The sequence below is a fragment of the Colletotrichum gloeosporioides genome, assembly GCF_011800055.1.
Source record: "Colletotrichum gloeosporioides strain Lc1 chromosome Unknown consensus_9, whole genome shotgun sequence".
Taxonomy (NCBI): domain Eukaryota; kingdom Fungi; phylum Ascomycota; class Sordariomycetes; order Glomerellales; family Glomerellaceae; genus Colletotrichum; species Colletotrichum gloeosporioides.
This window is the reverse complement of record NW_025544654.1, coordinates 165,346-182,951: the sequence shown is the minus strand read 5'-3', so window position 1 is coordinate 182,951 and position 17,606 is coordinate 165,346. Positions and strand designations below refer to the sequence as shown.

Sequence of the window (17,606 nt, the reverse complement as noted above, 5' to 3'; positions counted from 1 at the left end):
AATAAGAACAATTTTGAAATTCGGCTCTGCATTCCTGATTTGGTGATCTTGGTGCAGCCTCTTGGTGCTATGGTTTGTCTAAGGCTCTCGTGGAAGGGGCGACTCATTGCTCACCCTCCTCCGACGGGAGGACGTCGGGGAACCAGCCGTACGAGTCGAAATCCACCTCGAACTCGCCCATGGCCGTCTGCGTGACCTCGACGTCTTCGGCGCGGAGAGCGTCGGCCTGACTTCTTGCGCCCGCGGGCTGGGAGCTGTGTCACATGGAAGATTTGGTTAGTCGTCTCACACAATGAACTGGGATATATATGCTGCAAGGGTTGGGATTGATGGATGTGAGATTAGAGTGCTTACCGTGGTGATATTGCGCCTTTGGCGTTGATGACGCGCTGCCAGGGGACGTTTTCGTTGTTGAAGCGGGCGGAGGGGTCTGTTGGGAGGTGTTTGAGGCAGATGCCGACTTGGCGAGGACGTTCGGCTGGGGAGAGAGAGGTTAGTTGAGTTTTGGTTGGGACTGTGATTTGAGATTCGAGATTATTGCAATTGAATTCCAAGGGATTGGTATGCGGTGAGGGGAGGTGAGGTGATGTGAGGTTAGGTGAGGTGAGGTAAAAGGTGTAGTAGGTAGAAGCAGGACTCACGGGTTCCGATGAGCCGGGCAATGTGCCCGTAGGTCGTCACCTTGCCGTGGGGGATCTCCTGGACGGCGGAGTAGACGGCGAAGAAGAACGTTTCTGCTTCTTCGGAGCGGGGCATCTTGTTGGACGGTTAGAGGATCGGGGGAGTCGGGGTTGAGGGAACGATAGTGAGGGTGTGAAGGAGGATCGTGAATGCGGTTTGGCGGGGTATTTGGATGGTGTTTTTGGTGACGTGAAGGGCGTGGAGGTAGTGCTTAGCAATTTTGGGGATGGCGCTAAGGATTTGAAGCCTATGATTGGTCATATCGACATCGGTGGTGAACATGTACAATGCCAACCGCTGCCCATCGTGTCGCGGTGTTTTCGTCTTCTGGTATCAGCCACACGCTGCTTTGGTGTATTACGGGTGATTGAAGCTTTTTGGTTTGTCTGAGAGTTGGCAATCTCGCGAGCGGTCGCCCTCGTTCGATCTTGGGGCGTTTGAGACTTTCGTGCACTCATTGAAAATCACTCGGTCCCCGATCAGAAGTTTCAAAGGTTCAGGATAGCGAAATTGACAATATGCAAGATCGAGATATCCAATGTGTAATTTCCAGTTTAAATACTTCCAGTCTAAAAACATCCCGTAATGTATGTACTGCAACTATCCAATGCCCATCATTTCCGCTACCCTTACGTCGAATCTAGTCTCTGCAGGAATGTGGTCTGTCGGTCTCACGGTTGTTCGACCGGTGTGAAATGGCAACATCAATTATCAGACATATCTCCTCAAGCTGCGATTCAAGCAGCTAATATTAGGTGCTGTTTTGGCACCCAGTCTGAAAGAACTCCCCGTAGCAACCCACACCTTCAGTGGAAACGTATTCAAGTGCCGCATCTAGGGCTGCCGTCAGTATACTGACTGTCTACGAAAACAGGGCCAGGTGAAACGAGAAGAGGATGAAAGGAAGATGTGCGGTAGCTTACTGATATTGACCTCGGAGTACCTCCAAGTTCCAGCGCTTCCAATGTCGCACCGGCATCGCATTATCTCGGTGGATGGGTTGAATGTGCAGCCCCTGCAGCTTCTGCTGAACGCGCCGCTGTATCACAAAATGTTACGTCAGTAAGCGGGTCCGATAAAAAGGAAAAAGGGAACTGGAGAAGGGGACTTACTCCTTCTGGGCGCGGATTTGGCCCATGTCGTTGATGAAGCATTTTCCAAGGTCGACGTACCAGCAAGCCCTGTACGGCCACGCAACGGGGTTCGGAGACGGGCAGTTGTACTCGATTGTCGGGTGTTCGCTGTTACCAGTGTGGATGTGGCGGATGAACTGGCAATGATCTTTGAGGGAAACGAGGGCTCCCGCTGCGAGGAGGGCGGGAGAAAGGATGGAGAGCTTCATGGTGGCTGAACTGGATGCTGGCAGTGTGTGACGACGAGGTCTGGGGAGGGAGAGAGAGTCGAGTTCGGAGGCGGCTTTTGTACTTCAGAGTATGCAGGCCAAGAACGCCATCAACGGTTGAAATCGAGGTATGTGTTTCTCGAAGTGTGGCGAGGTGTGGTTTTCTCAAGGGCAGGGTTGGCTTGGGGTTTGTTGAGCAAACTAATCGACCGACAAAGACATGCCATGGCATTATGGCCGAAGCTCGGATGTGAAAGCTGGCAAGACACAAACATTGCAGAATACTAGATCAGCGCATTGCAACGCCGCAAACAGCATCGCAAGACCAAATACGTTGAAATTAGGTAGTACGAGCGACGGAATTGCCTCCATTCAACTGACACATGAGCCTGCGTCAGCTGTGCCCGCCGGTCTGATATGATCGGCATTGAAGTTTGTGCTCACACCTGCGCGCAGAGGTCTTTTCATTTTGTCAGGCGCAATCACAGAACATGGGATCTGAGGGATCTGAACTGGGGAGGCGCAAGAGGGGCTGGGGTGGAGTTGGTGTTGACTCCGACAGAAAGGAAAGCATTCGATGCTGCGTGCTGCTCCGACGCCGCTGTACACAGAAGGATACAACTATTTCGCACAAAATAATTGCATTCAATAATTCCCGGAGCTGTCCTGCGGGTGTTCTGCATCAAACTCATAGATAACTAGGACCATCTACAAACTTTCAAATCGCAACTTCATGAACTCGAAGTCGTTACATTTGACTTCAAAACCATACACATTGTGGCACCAGATTAGGCCGTTCTCATTCCGTATATAATCATCTGAGAATTTACATGTCAGCGTGTTTCGTCTTGCATAGCTCGGATGAAGTGTGAAGTAGCACGAACTCAGTAGTATCCGGGGAAAAGAAAACTGCCCCTCGGGCTTTTCTGGACATAGACAGAAGAAGTCGGTTGTCCTCTTGTCATACTGACAGTCATGACATGTTTTTGCAAAGTTTCCACTGCGTTTAAGAAAGCGTCAGCACATACTGCAAGATGAAACTCTAGGGAAGTGCTTCAACTGTGCATCGGCGGAAGGGAAGGTTCGTCAGGACCACTCACTTCTTTCTGTAGCCAAAAACGCCATCGTCATTAGCGAAGCAAACCGTCAGGGGTAACCAGCTGCAGCGATCCTTTTTGCCAGAATCCATGCATCTAGCAACGATATATGGCGACGCCTGGTTCTTTCGGCCGTAGATACTGTCTGGATCCCAGTAACGGATCTCAGAACAGCTGTTGTTGAAGCCTCCGGCTGCAAGCACTTGTCGAATAGCGACGAGGATAACAATCAAGTTCGCAATGATTTCCATGCTGCGGTGGTTGTAGTCTGACGAGAATTCGGGAGCTCGGGGCGTCTTGGAGGATATCCGAGAGGAACAGGCAGCTTCAGGGGACCCTTCTAAACCATCGAGACACAGGAGGAGAGGAGCGGCGCATATATGATCCCGCCTGTGACCAGCATGGAGACATAGTGTCAATATGAACATCCGGACTCGTTGAAATTCATTGTGATGCAAAATATGATTACTACAGGCAACTATCGTTTACATACTGTCTCCACTTACGTTTGCGGGGTTGCGTTCTTTGAGAGGGTCATTGCGAGAATCTCGTTGCTGCGGATGGGACACCGCTCTTTCCATTATTATACTGAACGATGTGTGTCCTGAGTACACTGAGAGACATCGACTATTCCGGCTTCCGCCTGTACACAAACCCGAAGTCGTGTATTATTGAACCTTCTTGGGCTGCAGCTCTTCTCTCGTCTGTCAGCATGCCTTAGAACACAAGTTGAGAATCTCGAAGTGCACGTGGGGTAGCGAGTAATCTTAATGGGTCGACAAGAGCCATTCATCGACCACGGCAGTGTTTGGATGCCCTCGTTGAAATATCCTGGTGTCACTGTGCTTGTTTGACAGCTTCCTTGTGTTGCTTGCTCCCTTGCATTGCGAAGCTGCCTTGATGTTTGTGAGCAGGCTGCAACCAAGTCCCAGGGTCACTAATGTTTGCTTGATATGATTGGATTATAATCTATTCTTATGAACATAACCCCTCGTCTTCGTTCAGAAAGCGCATCAAAAGAGGGATGGCTCAAAGAATAATATGTAATGCAGATATGTCATTGAAATGTTGAAGTACCTCGATCAATGCTCCATGGCCTGGTAGCAGGTGTGTTTTGTGCGCTTTACCCTTTATGAAGCAGTCAATTGCAGGGGAAACTAACAAAATGCCGGCCCTGAACGTAGACAACACGATCAGAATAATCAGCCAGTGCCGCAGTAATCAGCATACTGCTTTGAGCTGGACTCAGGGTTACCCCACCACTATTACCTCGTCAGAATAATTCAAAGTTGGCATGATTTATGAGAACATACCGTCGGAAAGGGGACTTCTTTTCCGGAACCTCCAGCTACTGCGAAGGTAAGGATGAACATCATGACCTTTGCACCTGCATCAAGGCCACCGCCAACAATATAGTTGTACTTGCCGAACCATGCAGGGTGTCGGAGACGCATGTACCACTGGGACCACAGGCCGGTGGCGACCTGAGACCAGATTACCGAGGTCGTGCCGGATGTAGTCTCGGAGGCGTTGTGAAATACGACAGGGGTGACGAGCTTCCGGACCTCCCAGCCATAAATCGTCTTGTACTTTCGCGAAACAAGCCAGAGAGCGACAGGAATCGCAGCCCCGATCACGATGGAGAGAGGAATCCTGCGAATGTTAAGACTCATTTCCTGCAAAATCGTCGTAGGGCATACTGACCAACCGTATCCGTCCTTGTTGAAACCGTAGACGTACTTTGCTAGAGACCAAGTGACTGCGGTTGTGTTGAGGGACTGGATCTTGCGTCCACTCCACTGCATGGGGGTCAGCAAACCAATCCGGATCGTAGGAGAAAATAACTCACAACTTGGTTGCCGATCGGGTCTAGGAGAATCTCACGTCGGTTGGCGACAATCGTATCCATGATGACGTAGTTCAAAGCCGTTCCGAACAGGCTTCCCCAGGTCTGGAGAAGGAACATGGTTCTCCAAGGAATCTTGAGATACTGTGCCATCTTGAGATCGGTAGACAGGAACACAGAGAGAACGGTCACTTCATGACTGAACATGGAGAAGTAAAGATTTGCAACTGGTTTACCCGGTTGCAAGACGCCGCATAGCATCTTGGATAGGTTGTTTGTCGCCACGCTAGTACCCAAAAGGCCATACAAGCAAAGCGAGAAGGGCGCAACGATGCATCCAAGAAGCTAAGAAGTCAGTAAAACCGTCCGTAATTATCGTTGGGGAAGCTTACAATTGCGCAGACATAAGCCCAGGCATCCAGAGTTGTGTGTCCTTTGATGACGGCCCCAAGTCCAGTGAAGAAGCCAACGAGAAGGATCGCAAGATACCACCACATGGGCACATCCTTGTAGTTCTCCTGCATGATCTTGTAGTGAGGGTCTGTTTCGGTCTTCTTCCAAGCTTGTATCAAAGATCTCTTGATTCTTCAGAAGTCAGTTAACGGAGATAAGACTCGGGGCCAACAAACTCACAGAGGGCCGTAGAAAAGTGAGATGTGAGTGATCAAGGCTCCAATGGCAGCCATCGCCGCCATGTTTGCCCAGACGTTCGACGCAGTGAGCCGCGGAAGGCCGTGTATTTCAAGTGCCTCGGTATCCAGGATGGCGTTCTGGCCAAAGACAGCAGTCTGGTTGTATACCTTGCCAGTTTTCGCGTCAAACATGGCTGTCGACATGAACGGAAACTTCTTTGCACCCCATGCGCCGCCGTAATAGAGCGAAAAGCACATGATGTATGACAAAACGATTCCCACCCAAGAGTTGGCTTGCTGCAGCAGCGGAAGCGACATATAACGAGAAGTGATGTACTGCCAGTCGAGGGAAAAGTTGAGAATGCCTTGTCCCTCGTTGGAAGAAATGCCACCGAAGATGGTCATCAAGATCTTTCGGGTTGGAGGGGCTGCGTTCATCGATGCAAGACACGGGATAGAGATGCCGTTCAGCCATGGCCAGATGTACGATGCGATCGGTTCCCAGATAAACATGCCAATGGAAGTGAAGCCGAACATGCGGAGGCGTTCACGATTGTTGCCCTTGGGATCGCGGTGAAGTGTCTGGTAGATGGAAATCATTGGCAGGCATTGCCACCAAACCATCTCGCTCGCTGTAGTGCGTTAGATTGCCAGATTGATCACTTATTCAGGATCAATAAAGGACTTACGATGAACAAGAATCGAGCGCAAGAGTCCTACAAGGCCGTATCCGAAGATGGAGGCTGAGAAGACAGTCAGAATAGCGGTGGCTGCATCGGTGCTTCGATTGTAGAATCTACCATCTGTTAGCCCAGGAAGAATCAGCGGCTATCGCACTTTACTCACAGCCGCTCTGCACCGAACACCTGCACGATTGCAGCACCGTTTCCGCTCGACGTGGAAAGAATTGAAGCCACCGCGTGCTCCTTCAATCCGAAATGGCCAGGGTTGATGAAGTGAACAACTGGTCCGAGCCATCTCGCCTGAGACGGGAGGAACTTCTCAACGTGGTGTCGGCGAGGCAGAGCAACGGACCATGCTACGCCGATCACATACGCCATTAGACATAAGAAGCTGTAAATTCAACTGTTAGATCAAGACTACAACACTTCTGGGTATAACGTCCGCACGAAACACTCACACCGAAGCGAACGAAACATCAACGGGTTTGTAGAAGTAGCTGCGAAAGGCCGGTCAGCATCCGTCGGACTGGACAGTTTGTTGACATGGAGTCCGGGATTGGACGCACATCTGGTTGATACAGGCTGCGAGAGCGGTGAGGCCTTTTTGGCGTTAGCTTGTTCAATCTCACATCGTCATGCTTAGACTCGTATAATGAGTGAGCCTCACCGGATCCAATGATGAAAGATCGAAAGGTGCAGGCCCGATCGCCGTCATCTTGCGTTGACACAACGTATCTTGCAACATCATTGCCGTCTCGGATTACAACGCCACCATTCACGAGCTGTCTCTCGTCGTCTGCCTCGCTTCGTTCGGGGTCTTTGACATTCAGACCATCATCAGATTTGCTGTCGTCCTGTAGCGCTGTCGTCGCCGGTGTTGTCGGGTTTCGTGCCTTGCTGGAGAGCGAGGTTGCTAGGACATCATCGCTCGCCGCAGCGTCAGTGGAGACGACAGTCGTCGCCTTTGAACCCGCCATGCTTCTCCCGCGACTTTCTCTAGTAAAACGCTGATCGAGAGAAAACGTCGTTGAAATCCATGGTCTCCCACCGGCAACCTCATCCCCCACCCACGTTTATCTACCATTGCAGTGTCGTATCGGTCCGCGAACTGCTTATCACGTCAACGACCAAATCCCTGTTCGAACCGGTTGCTTTTGTCCCGGACCCACGACCTTAAGTGCAGCCAAGCCTCTTACGGCGGAGGATTGACCAATTGGTGGCATGTTTGTGTGCGTTTCTGCGGAGTCTGGACCTAAGAGTGGAGGCCTAGATAATTGACGTCGGGTCGACTCCGACTCTGAAGCCGAGTTTTCGGGTTTAATTTTTGGAGAAGACGAAAATTTGGGTGCGGTCTCAAATGGCGCCAGACTGGCCAAGTCAATCGCCATTTTTTTCTTGACCCACAGTCCCGACAGTACGGAACGACGTGGGGTTGTATTTATCAATAGTAGAGCGGAAAACACTACGGGCAGAAACGCTACCCTTAACGACGCATTATTCGCTGGTAAAACCACAGAAGAAGAGACCTCAAAGAAAGCAGAGCCAAATAACTTTCAGGAGACTCAATAAGGGAAAGCACTCAAGGGGAAGAAGTTTAATAGGGGCATCAGTGTTCAGCACTAGAACAGGCCAAGGCGCATCATCGTTCAATCAGAATTGTGCGTATGCCTATTTACATCCAGGAGGTGCTTTCTTTCCCTTAGGACAAATGACACGCTGAACTCGCTTGTCGCGGGAATTAGGGACACCCGGAAAGCCCTCAGAGTCCTTGGTTTGGAGATACGCAGGGTCTCTCGGAATTCTTGGTAGGGTGAGGGTCAACGCTTGGGAAAAGCAAGAAGTAGGCCGGCGCAAATACCGCGCCGATAGGAAGATTGACGTAGAATCCCTCGGTTGAGTTAGTGACTGTGGGGAAGTGGCGAAAACAATATACCCATCTCCAAGTAGCACTGCTAGCTGCGAATGCGCCGCCGACCTGAACGTTCAATTACAGAGTCAGCAAAGAGGTAACCCGAGTTACAGTGCTACCGGCAAGGTAAGCGAGCTTCTCTTGGTCGTGGGACAGAATGGAAACGTAAATTAAGGTGCCCGAGCACATGCCAGACCCGCCAACACCAGCGATGACACGACCAATGATGAGGGTCTCGATGTTGGGAGCAGCACCGCAAAGGGCACAACCAGCCTCGAACATGAGAATGTTAAGGATGTAGACCCATTTGATATTGAATACACCGTAGACCTTACCCCAGAGCAAGATGAACATTGTGCCTAGCGCGAAGCCTGTCCCGATCCATGTAAGCAACTCGAGGTGGCCGAAGTCGTTGATGATAGCGGGCTGGATGTTTGCCACGATGGTGTTGTCAAGTGCAAACAAAAGAGTGGTGGAAAGCATAGCGGCGTAGGCAAAACCCCACTGGATGGAGAAACGATAATTGTTAGCAGGTGTTTTTTGTTGATGTTATCCGAGACGGATGCACCTTGAAGACTACTTACCTTCCAGCCATGAATTACTCGAGTGCTAGCGTTGGTTAAGAGTACGCCACCGGTGTTTCTGGAGTTGTTGGGAGAGCTAAAGACATTCTCAGTACCGGGATTCGCGGCGTTTGTATCTTTCTCGAGAGGTGACCCGGTCGGATCGGAAGATCCGGACAGCATATTAGACAAAACCACCAGGATGCGCAATCCTGTTATAACTCTCGGACAAGTTGTTGTTTGTGAAAATTCTGAGAAAGAAGTGAGGCGAAATTATTTTGGAAAAGAAGATGGAGTATTGTTGCGGGCTTGCAATACTGGTAGCCGGAGCGGACGCGGGATGGACACGGCGGTCGGAAGACCCACTCCGTTGCGACCGAGGAAACTATATCATTGGCCACTACACCCGGCGCCAGTCCGTCTCCCACCGAGGGAGGTTGCCGATTGGCCGTGTGTTCTTCCTTGGGTTGTGTTTCGGTCACCATTACTTTGATCTTTCGTCGGTGTCCTTAGTTCCGTAGATGTGATCTTTGTGATTAAGGAATGTTCAGGGCCGATCAGTGAGACGCGTGTTGAATCCCTAGCCCTGCCAGTGAGCCTGGTGACAGCTGGCGAGGGCTGACATGTAGTAGACTGAGCTCTCAGAGTGTTTCTCTGTGAGCCATCCTGGCCCTCGAATATTTCCCCGTGAGAGTCATACGGCAGTCAACAAGGTGCGCCTCCAGGCGGCAAACTGCGAAGAAAAAGTTAGAAGGGAAGAAAGATTGTGCATTGAAAGGACATCTGCACACCCCAAGAGGAGTACTGAAAGTGTCTGCTCTGCCGGTAAAGCTTGTAAAGACTACCAAAGATTCGATAGCATTTGTTTCAATACAAGAATATGATAGGTTGGTCGAGTTCGTAAAGCTCACCAAACTCTGGTTCGGTTACCCCTGCGGAGGACCGAGGTAGTATCTTTGGAGACATGAATCTTACAGATGAATTTAACGGAGGTACAGCAGGCTCCGTTAAAACCGCCCAGACGTGGATGCAATTGCTACCGCTCAAGGATTGACATGAGCTACGCGCAATAGCAATGGGGGACATTCGTACTTTTTTGTGTTCGAGAAGCCGGATGACGAGCTATGATTCATAATGGCTCAGCGCCACTAGCGCATCAAATTAGTTCATAGGCACTTAAGGGAGCCCCTAAGCTCGTTTCGTTCTAGAGCACTAGTCAAGCTTCTTCAACCTCTTTCATTTATTGACCATGATCTAAATAACCTCCAACAAACCAGTCTTTCGAGAGCCCGGACCTGCAGCAAAAATTGAAGTGTTCAAACAAAGCTTTTTGAACAATTTGCATCATGTCGAACCTCAACCATGCAATAGTCTTCGGCGCAGCTGGCCTAGTCGGCTGGTCAACCGTGGAACAGCTGCTCTCCAACTACCCCGCTGAGGGATCATTCGATAAGATCACTGCAGTGATTAATCGCCCGCTGCCCAAGTCAGAGTTCTACTGGCCACCGGAATCTGCGACCCAGCCCAGGTTGGAGATAGTCTCCGGGGTAAACTTGATGAACGGCACTGCCGAAGACTTATCCAGACAACTGAAGGAGAAAGTCCATGGGATAGCTGACGTCACCCATGTCTTTTACTTTGGTAAGACAGCTTTCCGTTGCGGTGGACGAAATCGGTATTCCTGACAGAATTACAGTGTTCAAGGAGGTTAACGACGATCATATTCTGGAGTGCCAGACCAATTGCAAAATGATGCAGCGTGTGGTTGACGCCATCACGTCTCTGTCGCCTGGGCTAAAGTCCTTCATCTACCCTGGCGGAACAAGAGTGCGTGGAAACTGCCCAACAATAGGATTTAGAAACTGACCGTTCTAGGGCTATGGCATATACGTCCCCGGAGGAACGTTCCAAGCTCCGCTGAAGGAGTCAATGGCGGACAGCCTTCCTGAGGACTATGCCAAGACGGTCGCCTATCCCTGGTACAGGCAGCTTCTAGGCAAAGCTAGCGAGGGCAAGAGCTGGACGTGGACAGAAGTGTGCCCGGATGCGGTTGTGGGTTTCACTCCAAATGGATCCGGGTGGTCTCTTGCTTTGCACTGGGCTCAGTACCTCTCACTGTATGCTCACAATCACGGCGTTGATGGCACAACAGAGCCTTTGGTAGAGGTCCCGTTTCCTGGCAACGAAGCAGGCTACAACAGCCTCTTCACTCCGGTGTCCTCTCGCACACTGGGCCGCATCGCTGTTCATGCTTCGCTGAATCCGGACAAATGTGGCGGAAAGATCATCAACATGGCCGACAGTGAGAAGCCGACCAAATTTCGACAGATATGGCCCGCGCTCGCCAAGTGGTTTGGGCTGAAGGGCGTGGACCCAGTCGGGGATGATCAGGCTCTGAAGCCCGGCGAATACATAAAAAAGCACAAACATGTCTTCGCGGAGAAGGGCTTCCCGAAAGCCTCTTCTTCGGGCGTGGGTGCCGGAGCGTCTCAACTTGACAGCGTGGGATACTGGCTGTCCTTTGACCGACAGCTCAGCTTGGAGCGGCTCCGTTCTGTGGGATTTTCGGACGAGAGAGATCCGACCGAAGGATGGCTAGAGGCGTTTGATAAATTCAGAGAAGCTGGTATTATCATGTAATAGTATTTACAAAGAAGTGAAGTTATTTGTTTCCTGATTAGCGAACGGGTCAGATCCCTCCTTCCATATGGCTTGACTGCTTGCTCATCACACGACTTCAATATGGGCTGCCACCATTTTTGCGTTGCAACGATTGTGTAGTCGCTTACTTGGGCCCGGTTGGCTTAGCGGTGTTGGAAGTAGTGTTGCGTCCCTTCATGTTATTGCGAATGTTGTCGTACTTTGAAACCGGATAAGAGATCAGGTTCTTCGAGCGATCAAGCTTGCCCATCCAATCTGCCATATTGCGGACGATGCTCTCATCTCCCATTTTGTCCCCAGATGCTTCCCAAAACATGGCACCTCCAAGCTTCTTTTTCTTGATGTACTCCTGCTTGTACAGGGCACTCTTCAGATCATCATACGAGACCAATTGCTGCGTGCGATTATCATAAGAGTAGGTTGCCTTGACCACGTTGTCCCAGACAACCCTAGATCCGGGGCGAGGGAGATCCTTGTAGACAAAGATACCGGCCTGGGCTAAGGTTCCGTTTGGCAGGCCGCGGTACGATTGTCCCATGCCCTTGGTGTTACTGAAAGCACGGCCATAAAGCGGCATGCCGAGGTTGATCTTCCGAGCAGGGATGCCAGCCTTCGTGTAATCCTTCACGGCCTTATCAATGCTGGCTCTGGTGCTCAAGGGCTTCTTTTTGCTTGTGAAGACATTCGACTGATGGCCAGTAGTGTTCTCCCACGACCCGGCAAAATCGAAGGCCATCAGGGACCAGAAGTCGAGGGACTTGTCCATGCCTTTGAAGTCCAGCTTGGCGTAGTTCTGAGGCCCAGCCGGCGCGGCGAATCCCAGCGTAAAATGATAGCCGTTGGCATATTTGGCCGAGTACTGATCGAGGCCTGTTCGAAGCTCGGACAACAGCTTGACTGTATTCGCACTCGTCTCGGTGGTGTTCGGATATTCATAGTCAACATCCAACCCGTCCAAGCCGAAGTCGGCAACCATCTTGACAGAGGAGGCGACAAAGTTGGCCCTCAGCTTCTCATTTGCAATGACAGGGGCAAACTTTGGAGACCAGTTGTATCCGCCGATTGACATGATGACCTTCAATTGCCTGTTGGCCATTTTTTTCATGTATAGCTGCTTCACTAAACCATAGGCATTGTTGCCGGGCTCTGACACCTTGTCTTTGCCAAAAGACTTTCCAGTATCAGCCCATGGATCGGATGATACCCTAGACATATTAGCATCACCGAATGTGCCAATACGATTAATCGCTGCCTGCGTCACTCACACGGTTCCGTTCGGCTGGATGTCTGCAAACGCATAAAGCACATGCGTGATCTTGTCGATGGGAATGTTATCGGGGTTGTACCCAGCGCCGTATATGCTCCAGTTTGTAACATATAGAACATTGCGGTGCTGTCCGTTCATAGGAGTGCTTCCGTTGGTGGGATGGCTGGCGTTCCTTCGTCCACCTCCGCCACCCGCGCCTCCTCCTCCGCCGCCCACCCCTCCAGGCTTGTTTCCGCGCGAACCACTGCGCGAACCATCAGGCTTGCGACCTTTGTCTCCTTTGCAAGCCTCAAAAGGGAAACCGAGCACTTGTACTGCGAACAGTGACGCGATAAGTGTGGAGAGCCTCATAATGGGTGCGTAATCTGAATATGGCCAATGTTGGTTACCGCCGAAGCACACGAGAAGGCGGCAACATAACGAGAGAATGGGCGGCTTTACCTGGACTAAAAGAGGTTTTCAACCATGCGGAGGCGAGTAGATTCCCCAACAGCCAAGAAATTGAAGCTCTACAAGCTTTGGGGGGACGCGAAGCTCTCCCGTTTTAAGCTTTACAGACAGGGAAGTAGCAGCTATCAAAGTTTCCAAAGAGCACATCTCCCGCTCCTCCATTCGAACCGACGGGCTGTCACTGGATGCGACAGGTGCAGCATCTCAGACCTACCGGTCGGAGTGCGACCCCTAGCGATGATAGTTCATCTGCACATTTGCCCTCCGACCTGTCTTTGGGTTCCACGCAGGACAATTGAAATAGCTCGCGACGCTGCATCTCGGTGAACAATAAACAGGTCCCAAATGCCCCTCAAATTATCTTCCTTCGTCGATATAGCATGGAGATTTCGACCTTACCCCTCAAAGCTTGTTTTCTAATTACCCCTTGTTCCGACGGGTTGGTAATCGCCACGCTAGAAAAACCGCCGTTTTACAAACCTCATTATCCCTCAACGGCTGACGACACTCCAACTATGTTCGGCGCACGAGTCACGCATCCCTCGGAGACATGCGCAGACTCACTGGCAATCGTTCTCTGGCAAACGTCAAGCATATCATCCCAAGTAAAGGTGGGGTAAGGTGCGAAACATTGACGCGCCCGCTGCCGAGGTCAAAATGATGGATCCAGAACCATCCATCGGAAAGTCTGCATCTGCATGTTCAAATGCACGAAATCTCATCGACATGCTTCCAAGGCACACGAAGGCCATGCAGAACTCTCAAGGCGAATTTGGGCTTTGTCGCGGAGCGCCATGGAAATATGTTTTTAGTGCATCTCAATCGACAGATCTCACAAGGAAACCATTTCAACTGGCTCCGGCTACATCCTGCCATAGTGATGACGAGTGGACTTTGGCTTCTGCATATAGTTCAAGCATATCGCATCCGCGTGGTATTCTGCAGCCCGGATGAACAAGGGCACCTTCATTTTTCGAAGGGCCATACGGCGTAACTTCCCTCGAAGGAGCATGTACTGATATTGAAGTGATGGAGTCTTGGCCGAAAGACTATATATCCCGCGGATTTATGAAAATAGCCACCGAAAGCCCAATCTAAAGTTCCTTGGCAACATTTGTATTAGCCGCTTTCGAATCAGTTCCAGCTTGAACGGCCTCTGCATCTGCCAGCTTGGGATTCTCCCCGTCTGAAGAAGCATCGGCGCTGAGGGCTGGCTCATATCCATACTGTGCCATCTCCGGATGCCGCCTGTCCCACCACAGCATGCCGAGTTGAACCAGGATCGTGGCGACCGTGAAAGCGGTGGTAAGTGGGAATCCGACGGGATATCTGGGTGCGTCGGCAACGCGGAAAGCTCTCAAGGGGATCGTGGCGTGGCCGATGTAAACAATAGTGACCGTCATCGCCACAATGATGGACCGAGCCTCCGGCTCCTTGCGGAGAATTTCTGCCATCCATGCCATGAGTGAGGGGCTGCCGGCATTGGTACCGTAGGTCAGGAAGTAGAAAGCAAGAATAACTTTATGATCGGAGGGCCATCCGCAGAGCACAGCCAAGCAGATGCCGTGGGCGGCAGCTGAGAAGACGCTGATTTGCCAGCGCCAACGTTTCCAGTCGGAAAGCCAATTGAGCCCGACGTTTGTGACGATCTGCAGAGCGTAACCCCCAAGAGGCAAGATGTTGACCTGGTATGTGTCGTATACCCGATTGCCGGCGGCGTCCTTGATGCTCTCGAGGTACAAGACGAAATACGAATTGGCACGATGGGCCCAAGCTCCAAAGGCGAACGAGAATAGGTAGAAATAAGTGATCGGGTGGACGATGAGCTTGCGCAGCTTCGACTTGAGAACGGATGCGGGGATCCTCTTGGAGGTGTTGACGCCGGAGTTGCCCATGCGCTCTCGTGCAAGGCGCTTCTCATTCTCTGTCAGGTAAAGGGCGCGAGTGTTGGCGGGAGAATCCGGGACGGTGACGAAGGCTAGGAGGCCTTGACCGACCGTGACGGCGCCGGAGATGATGAAAAGCCACTGCCAGCCGGCGAGACCGTGGACGCCATTCATGTCGCGGTACAACGCGGCTTGGAGTGCACCGAGGAACATAGCGCCGGCGACGTCGCAGACTGTGAAACAGGCCACGCGAACGGCGAGCTCGGCGGGGGTATACCAGTTGAAGATGAGAGCAACGACACTGGGCCAGAAGGCAGAGGAGAACAGGCCGAGGAAGAAGCGAAGACCGAAAATGGTTTGAGCGTTGGGTGCCTTATATGTGCTGCATGCCATTTGTGAGTTTGGGCTCACGGGTAAAGAGTCGCAGAGAGTACTTACAAGAGCACCAGCAGTCCCCAACTCATCTCACAGAATGGGAGAAACATGGACGGTCGGAACTGTCTTGATGTTAGAAAAGCCCCGATTGAAGATAGCCTGACGCCGGTTGCATACCCTCGTCTGAATCAATTGGCCAGGCACGAGGCCTAGGGCGTATCCGATGGAGAAATACGTGTTGAATTCGACCAGTTCGTTTCCATAGAGGCTCAGAGACTCTCTCATGCCCGAAACGTATGCCTGCGTCGTCGCTGACTGGTCCATCTCCTTCATGATGCCTGCAAGGAACATCCATGCCAGCAGCATCACATCCAACTTGAAGACGAGCACATTGCGCGCGTTCCGGAAGTACGGTATAACCTTGGAAATGTGCTTGAAGATACCCTCTTCGGGCGGTCCATAGTTGATGGGATTATCCGTTGACGGCTGGGCCGTTGTCACCGTTCTTAACTCGCCCATGGTGGCCGCCTTTGCCTATTCGTGACGATAAATTGTCAACGAAGCGTGCGGAGCTAAGAAAGCGGGGGAGGATCGACGGGAGAGATGGTCGCGATAACATCACAAAGAGTAAGGGCCTGGGTGGGCTGAGGACTTTAAGGTTATATACGCGTCCAGCAAGGTTGCGTTGTATTAGCAAACGTAACAGCATGCGATTCATGTAAGCTGGCGACCGAAAGAAAACCCTTCTGCATGAAGCGATATTACAATGTCGCGATCTAAAGATTTGCAGCACCATCCCGCGCCCACGTCCCATTCTACTTGTTTTCCAAGGACGCCAAAGTCTGGGCAAACCCCACCAAGCTTTCCGTTCTCTGCGATTTCAGGTCAATTCCCGTCCGTCGGTGGGTTCGACCTCCAATCATATCCGGCGCCAGGGTTCCGCGCCGGTGGGTTGCGGGCGAGGCCCCGGGTGGCGGGGAAAATCGGGGATCAGGAAAACTGGAGCGGCGTTGGATTTGGGTCCAAATAAGCCCTGCCGCAGGCGATTGCGTGACTGAGGGCCCAGACTGCGACATCTGTGAACCGTTCCTTCAGTGCTGCGGGATAGCTGGCTACTGCCCGCATGAGGGAATTTTTGTCGGGTTGTCGGCGACAATGCGATGAGACACAGCCAGGAGGACGTTATCAGTCACTCAGGTTGCTGCATTGGCGATGTCGGATCGCGTCCGCTGTCAGAAGACATTGTAAGCCGCTTGTGACGCTGATATTACATCTTTGGATATGAGTCAAAAAGAAGAAGACCGCTATATTATGCATGAGCGTTTGTCACTGTTCGCTCTGTCTTTGGTTTTTGTTGGATAATAATTGGGAGCTGCTTAGTCGCTCGCCAAGACCGTCTGCGGAGTCACGATAGGATCGACAAGGGCAAGAGTCTCTACGGAGCCTCGAAAGCTCAGGGAAAAACCTGTTGGGTCGATATAAAATGAGAGCCGTTGCGTTATGACCACTATTGAATAGTCTCTTTAAGTAGACCGCATGGCATGTTTTCAATCTGTCATGGACTTGGATTCTGAGATGATGAAGACAAGACAATTCGTGGAACAGTATGAAGAATCGGGGGAATCGGGCACTTGTCACTGCTGCGATGGAAGAGGCTAGTAACATAGGTTTCTACCGTGCTATCAAAAGAAGATCCGAGGCTGTGAGGGTCGTGTCTCAATATTTAGATGTCATGGCTAGTGCCATAGGCACCAACAAGGCTGCTAGGCATGAAAGATGCCAAGTCCTGACGCCTGTACAATGGCCGAGCAGCCACTTCCCAATATCACACATGAGCTGTTTTCTGACCTGTAACGTGTCGTCGATAAATACGCACATATTGGGAATGAAGTTTCGAGTAATTGTGACAGCCTTCATACGCCACTATGATAAGATGCTTCTCCTGAGGAATGTTCACCGTGGGCATCTCCACAGAATTCGAAAAGGGGTCATAGAGTTGTTCCAGTGTAATACAACTTTGGCGCACGAAAGCTGCTCATGTTTGCTTTTACAGGGAACGCTGAGCGAGAACCACGCGTGGGAGCAGAATCAGTGGCTTGTAACTAAGACATGAACTGGTAGTTGCATGAGCTGAAGACAGGGGTGCTTCACGAGAGCTGGCTCGGAAAACCCGAATTAAGACTGTTTGCCTGTCGTGAACCGTACCGCAGCACT

At 51.3% G+C, this 17,606-nt stretch overlaps 8 protein-coding genes across 8 annotated transcripts; 1 reads left to right on the top strand and 7 right to left on the bottom strand.

Moving 5' to 3' along the window:
* Nucleotides 1–103: 103 nt before the first annotated feature.
* On the bottom strand, nucleotides 104–756 carry GCG54_00003025 (Alkyltransferase-like protein 1; the record flags this gene model as incomplete). Its single annotated transcript, XM_045403104.1, has 3 exons — nucleotides 104–254; nucleotides 355–478; nucleotides 642–756. The coding sequence occupies 3 exons, from the start codon at nucleotides 754–756 to the stop codon at nucleotides 104–106; spliced, it is 390 nt and encodes a 129-aa protein (XP_045270007.1).
* A 676-nt stretch (nucleotides 757–1,432) lies between these two features.
* Nucleotides 1,433–2,023, bottom strand: GCG54_00003024 (uncharacterized protein; the record flags this gene model as incomplete). The annotated part of the gene is made up of 3 exons (XM_045403103.1): nucleotides 1,433–1,521; nucleotides 1,605–1,720; nucleotides 1,794–2,023. 3 exons carry the CDS (start codon nucleotides 2,021–2,023, stop codon nucleotides 1,433–1,435), a joined length of 435 nt encoding a protein of 144 aa, XP_045270006.1.
* A 1,096-nt stretch (nucleotides 2,024–3,119) lies between these two features.
* GCG54_00003023 (uncharacterized protein) lies at nucleotides 3,120–3,658 on the bottom strand (the record flags this gene model as incomplete). Its single annotated transcript, XM_045403102.1, has 2 exons — nucleotides 3,120–3,510; nucleotides 3,627–3,658. The coding sequence occupies 2 exons, from the start codon at nucleotides 3,656–3,658 to the stop codon at nucleotides 3,120–3,122; spliced, it is 423 nt and encodes a 140-aa protein (XP_045270005.1).
* Nucleotides 3,659–4,322: 664 nt separating this feature from the next.
* GCG54_00003022 (Oligopeptide transporter 5) lies at nucleotides 4,323–7,258 on the bottom strand (the record flags this gene model as incomplete). The annotated part of the gene is made up of 11 exons (XM_045403101.1): nucleotides 4,323–4,382; nucleotides 4,434–4,773; nucleotides 4,825–4,919; nucleotides 4,970–5,311; nucleotides 5,359–5,551; nucleotides 5,600–6,230; nucleotides 6,288–6,394; nucleotides 6,445–6,672; nucleotides 6,740–6,778; nucleotides 6,848–6,881; nucleotides 6,949–7,258. The coding sequence occupies 11 exons, from the start codon at nucleotides 7,256–7,258 to the stop codon at nucleotides 4,323–4,325; spliced, it is 2,379 nt and encodes a 792-aa protein (XP_045270004.1).
* Nucleotides 7,259–8,040: 782 nt separating this feature from the next.
* GCG54_00003021 (Efflux pump DEP3) lies at nucleotides 8,041–8,936 on the bottom strand (the record flags this gene model as incomplete). Its single annotated transcript, XM_045403100.1, has 3 exons — nucleotides 8,041–8,256; nucleotides 8,302–8,694; nucleotides 8,775–8,936. The coding sequence occupies 3 exons, from the start codon at nucleotides 8,934–8,936 to the stop codon at nucleotides 8,041–8,043; spliced, it is 771 nt and encodes a 256-aa protein (XP_045270003.1).
* Nucleotides 8,937–10,099: 1,163 nt separating this feature from the next.
* Nucleotides 10,100–11,393, top strand: GCG54_00003020 (Short chain dehydrogenase sirS; the record flags this gene model as incomplete). The annotated part of the gene is made up of 3 exons (XM_045403099.1): nucleotides 10,100–10,394; nucleotides 10,450–10,580; nucleotides 10,629–11,393. The coding sequence occupies 3 exons, from the start codon at nucleotides 10,100–10,102 to the stop codon at nucleotides 11,391–11,393; spliced, it is 1,191 nt and encodes a 396-aa protein (XP_045270002.1).
* A 145-nt stretch (nucleotides 11,394–11,538) lies between these two features.
* On the bottom strand, nucleotides 11,539–13,032 carry GCG54_00003019 (Endochitinase 1; the record flags this gene model as incomplete). Its single annotated transcript, XM_045403098.1, has 2 exons — nucleotides 11,539–12,619; nucleotides 12,680–13,032. The coding sequence occupies 2 exons, from the start codon at nucleotides 13,030–13,032 to the stop codon at nucleotides 11,539–11,541; spliced, it is 1,434 nt and encodes a 477-aa protein (XP_045270001.1).
* Nucleotides 13,033–14,225: 1,193 nt separating this feature from the next.
* On the bottom strand, nucleotides 14,226–15,926 carry GCG54_00003018 (Vitamin H transporter; the record flags this gene model as incomplete). The annotated part of the gene is made up of 3 exons (XM_045403097.1): nucleotides 14,226–15,399; nucleotides 15,456–15,514; nucleotides 15,570–15,926. Coding segments are annotated over 3 exons (1,590 nt in total), but the record flags the coding sequence as incomplete, so codon positions are not given.
* Nucleotides 15,927–17,606: the final 1,680 nt, after the last annotated feature.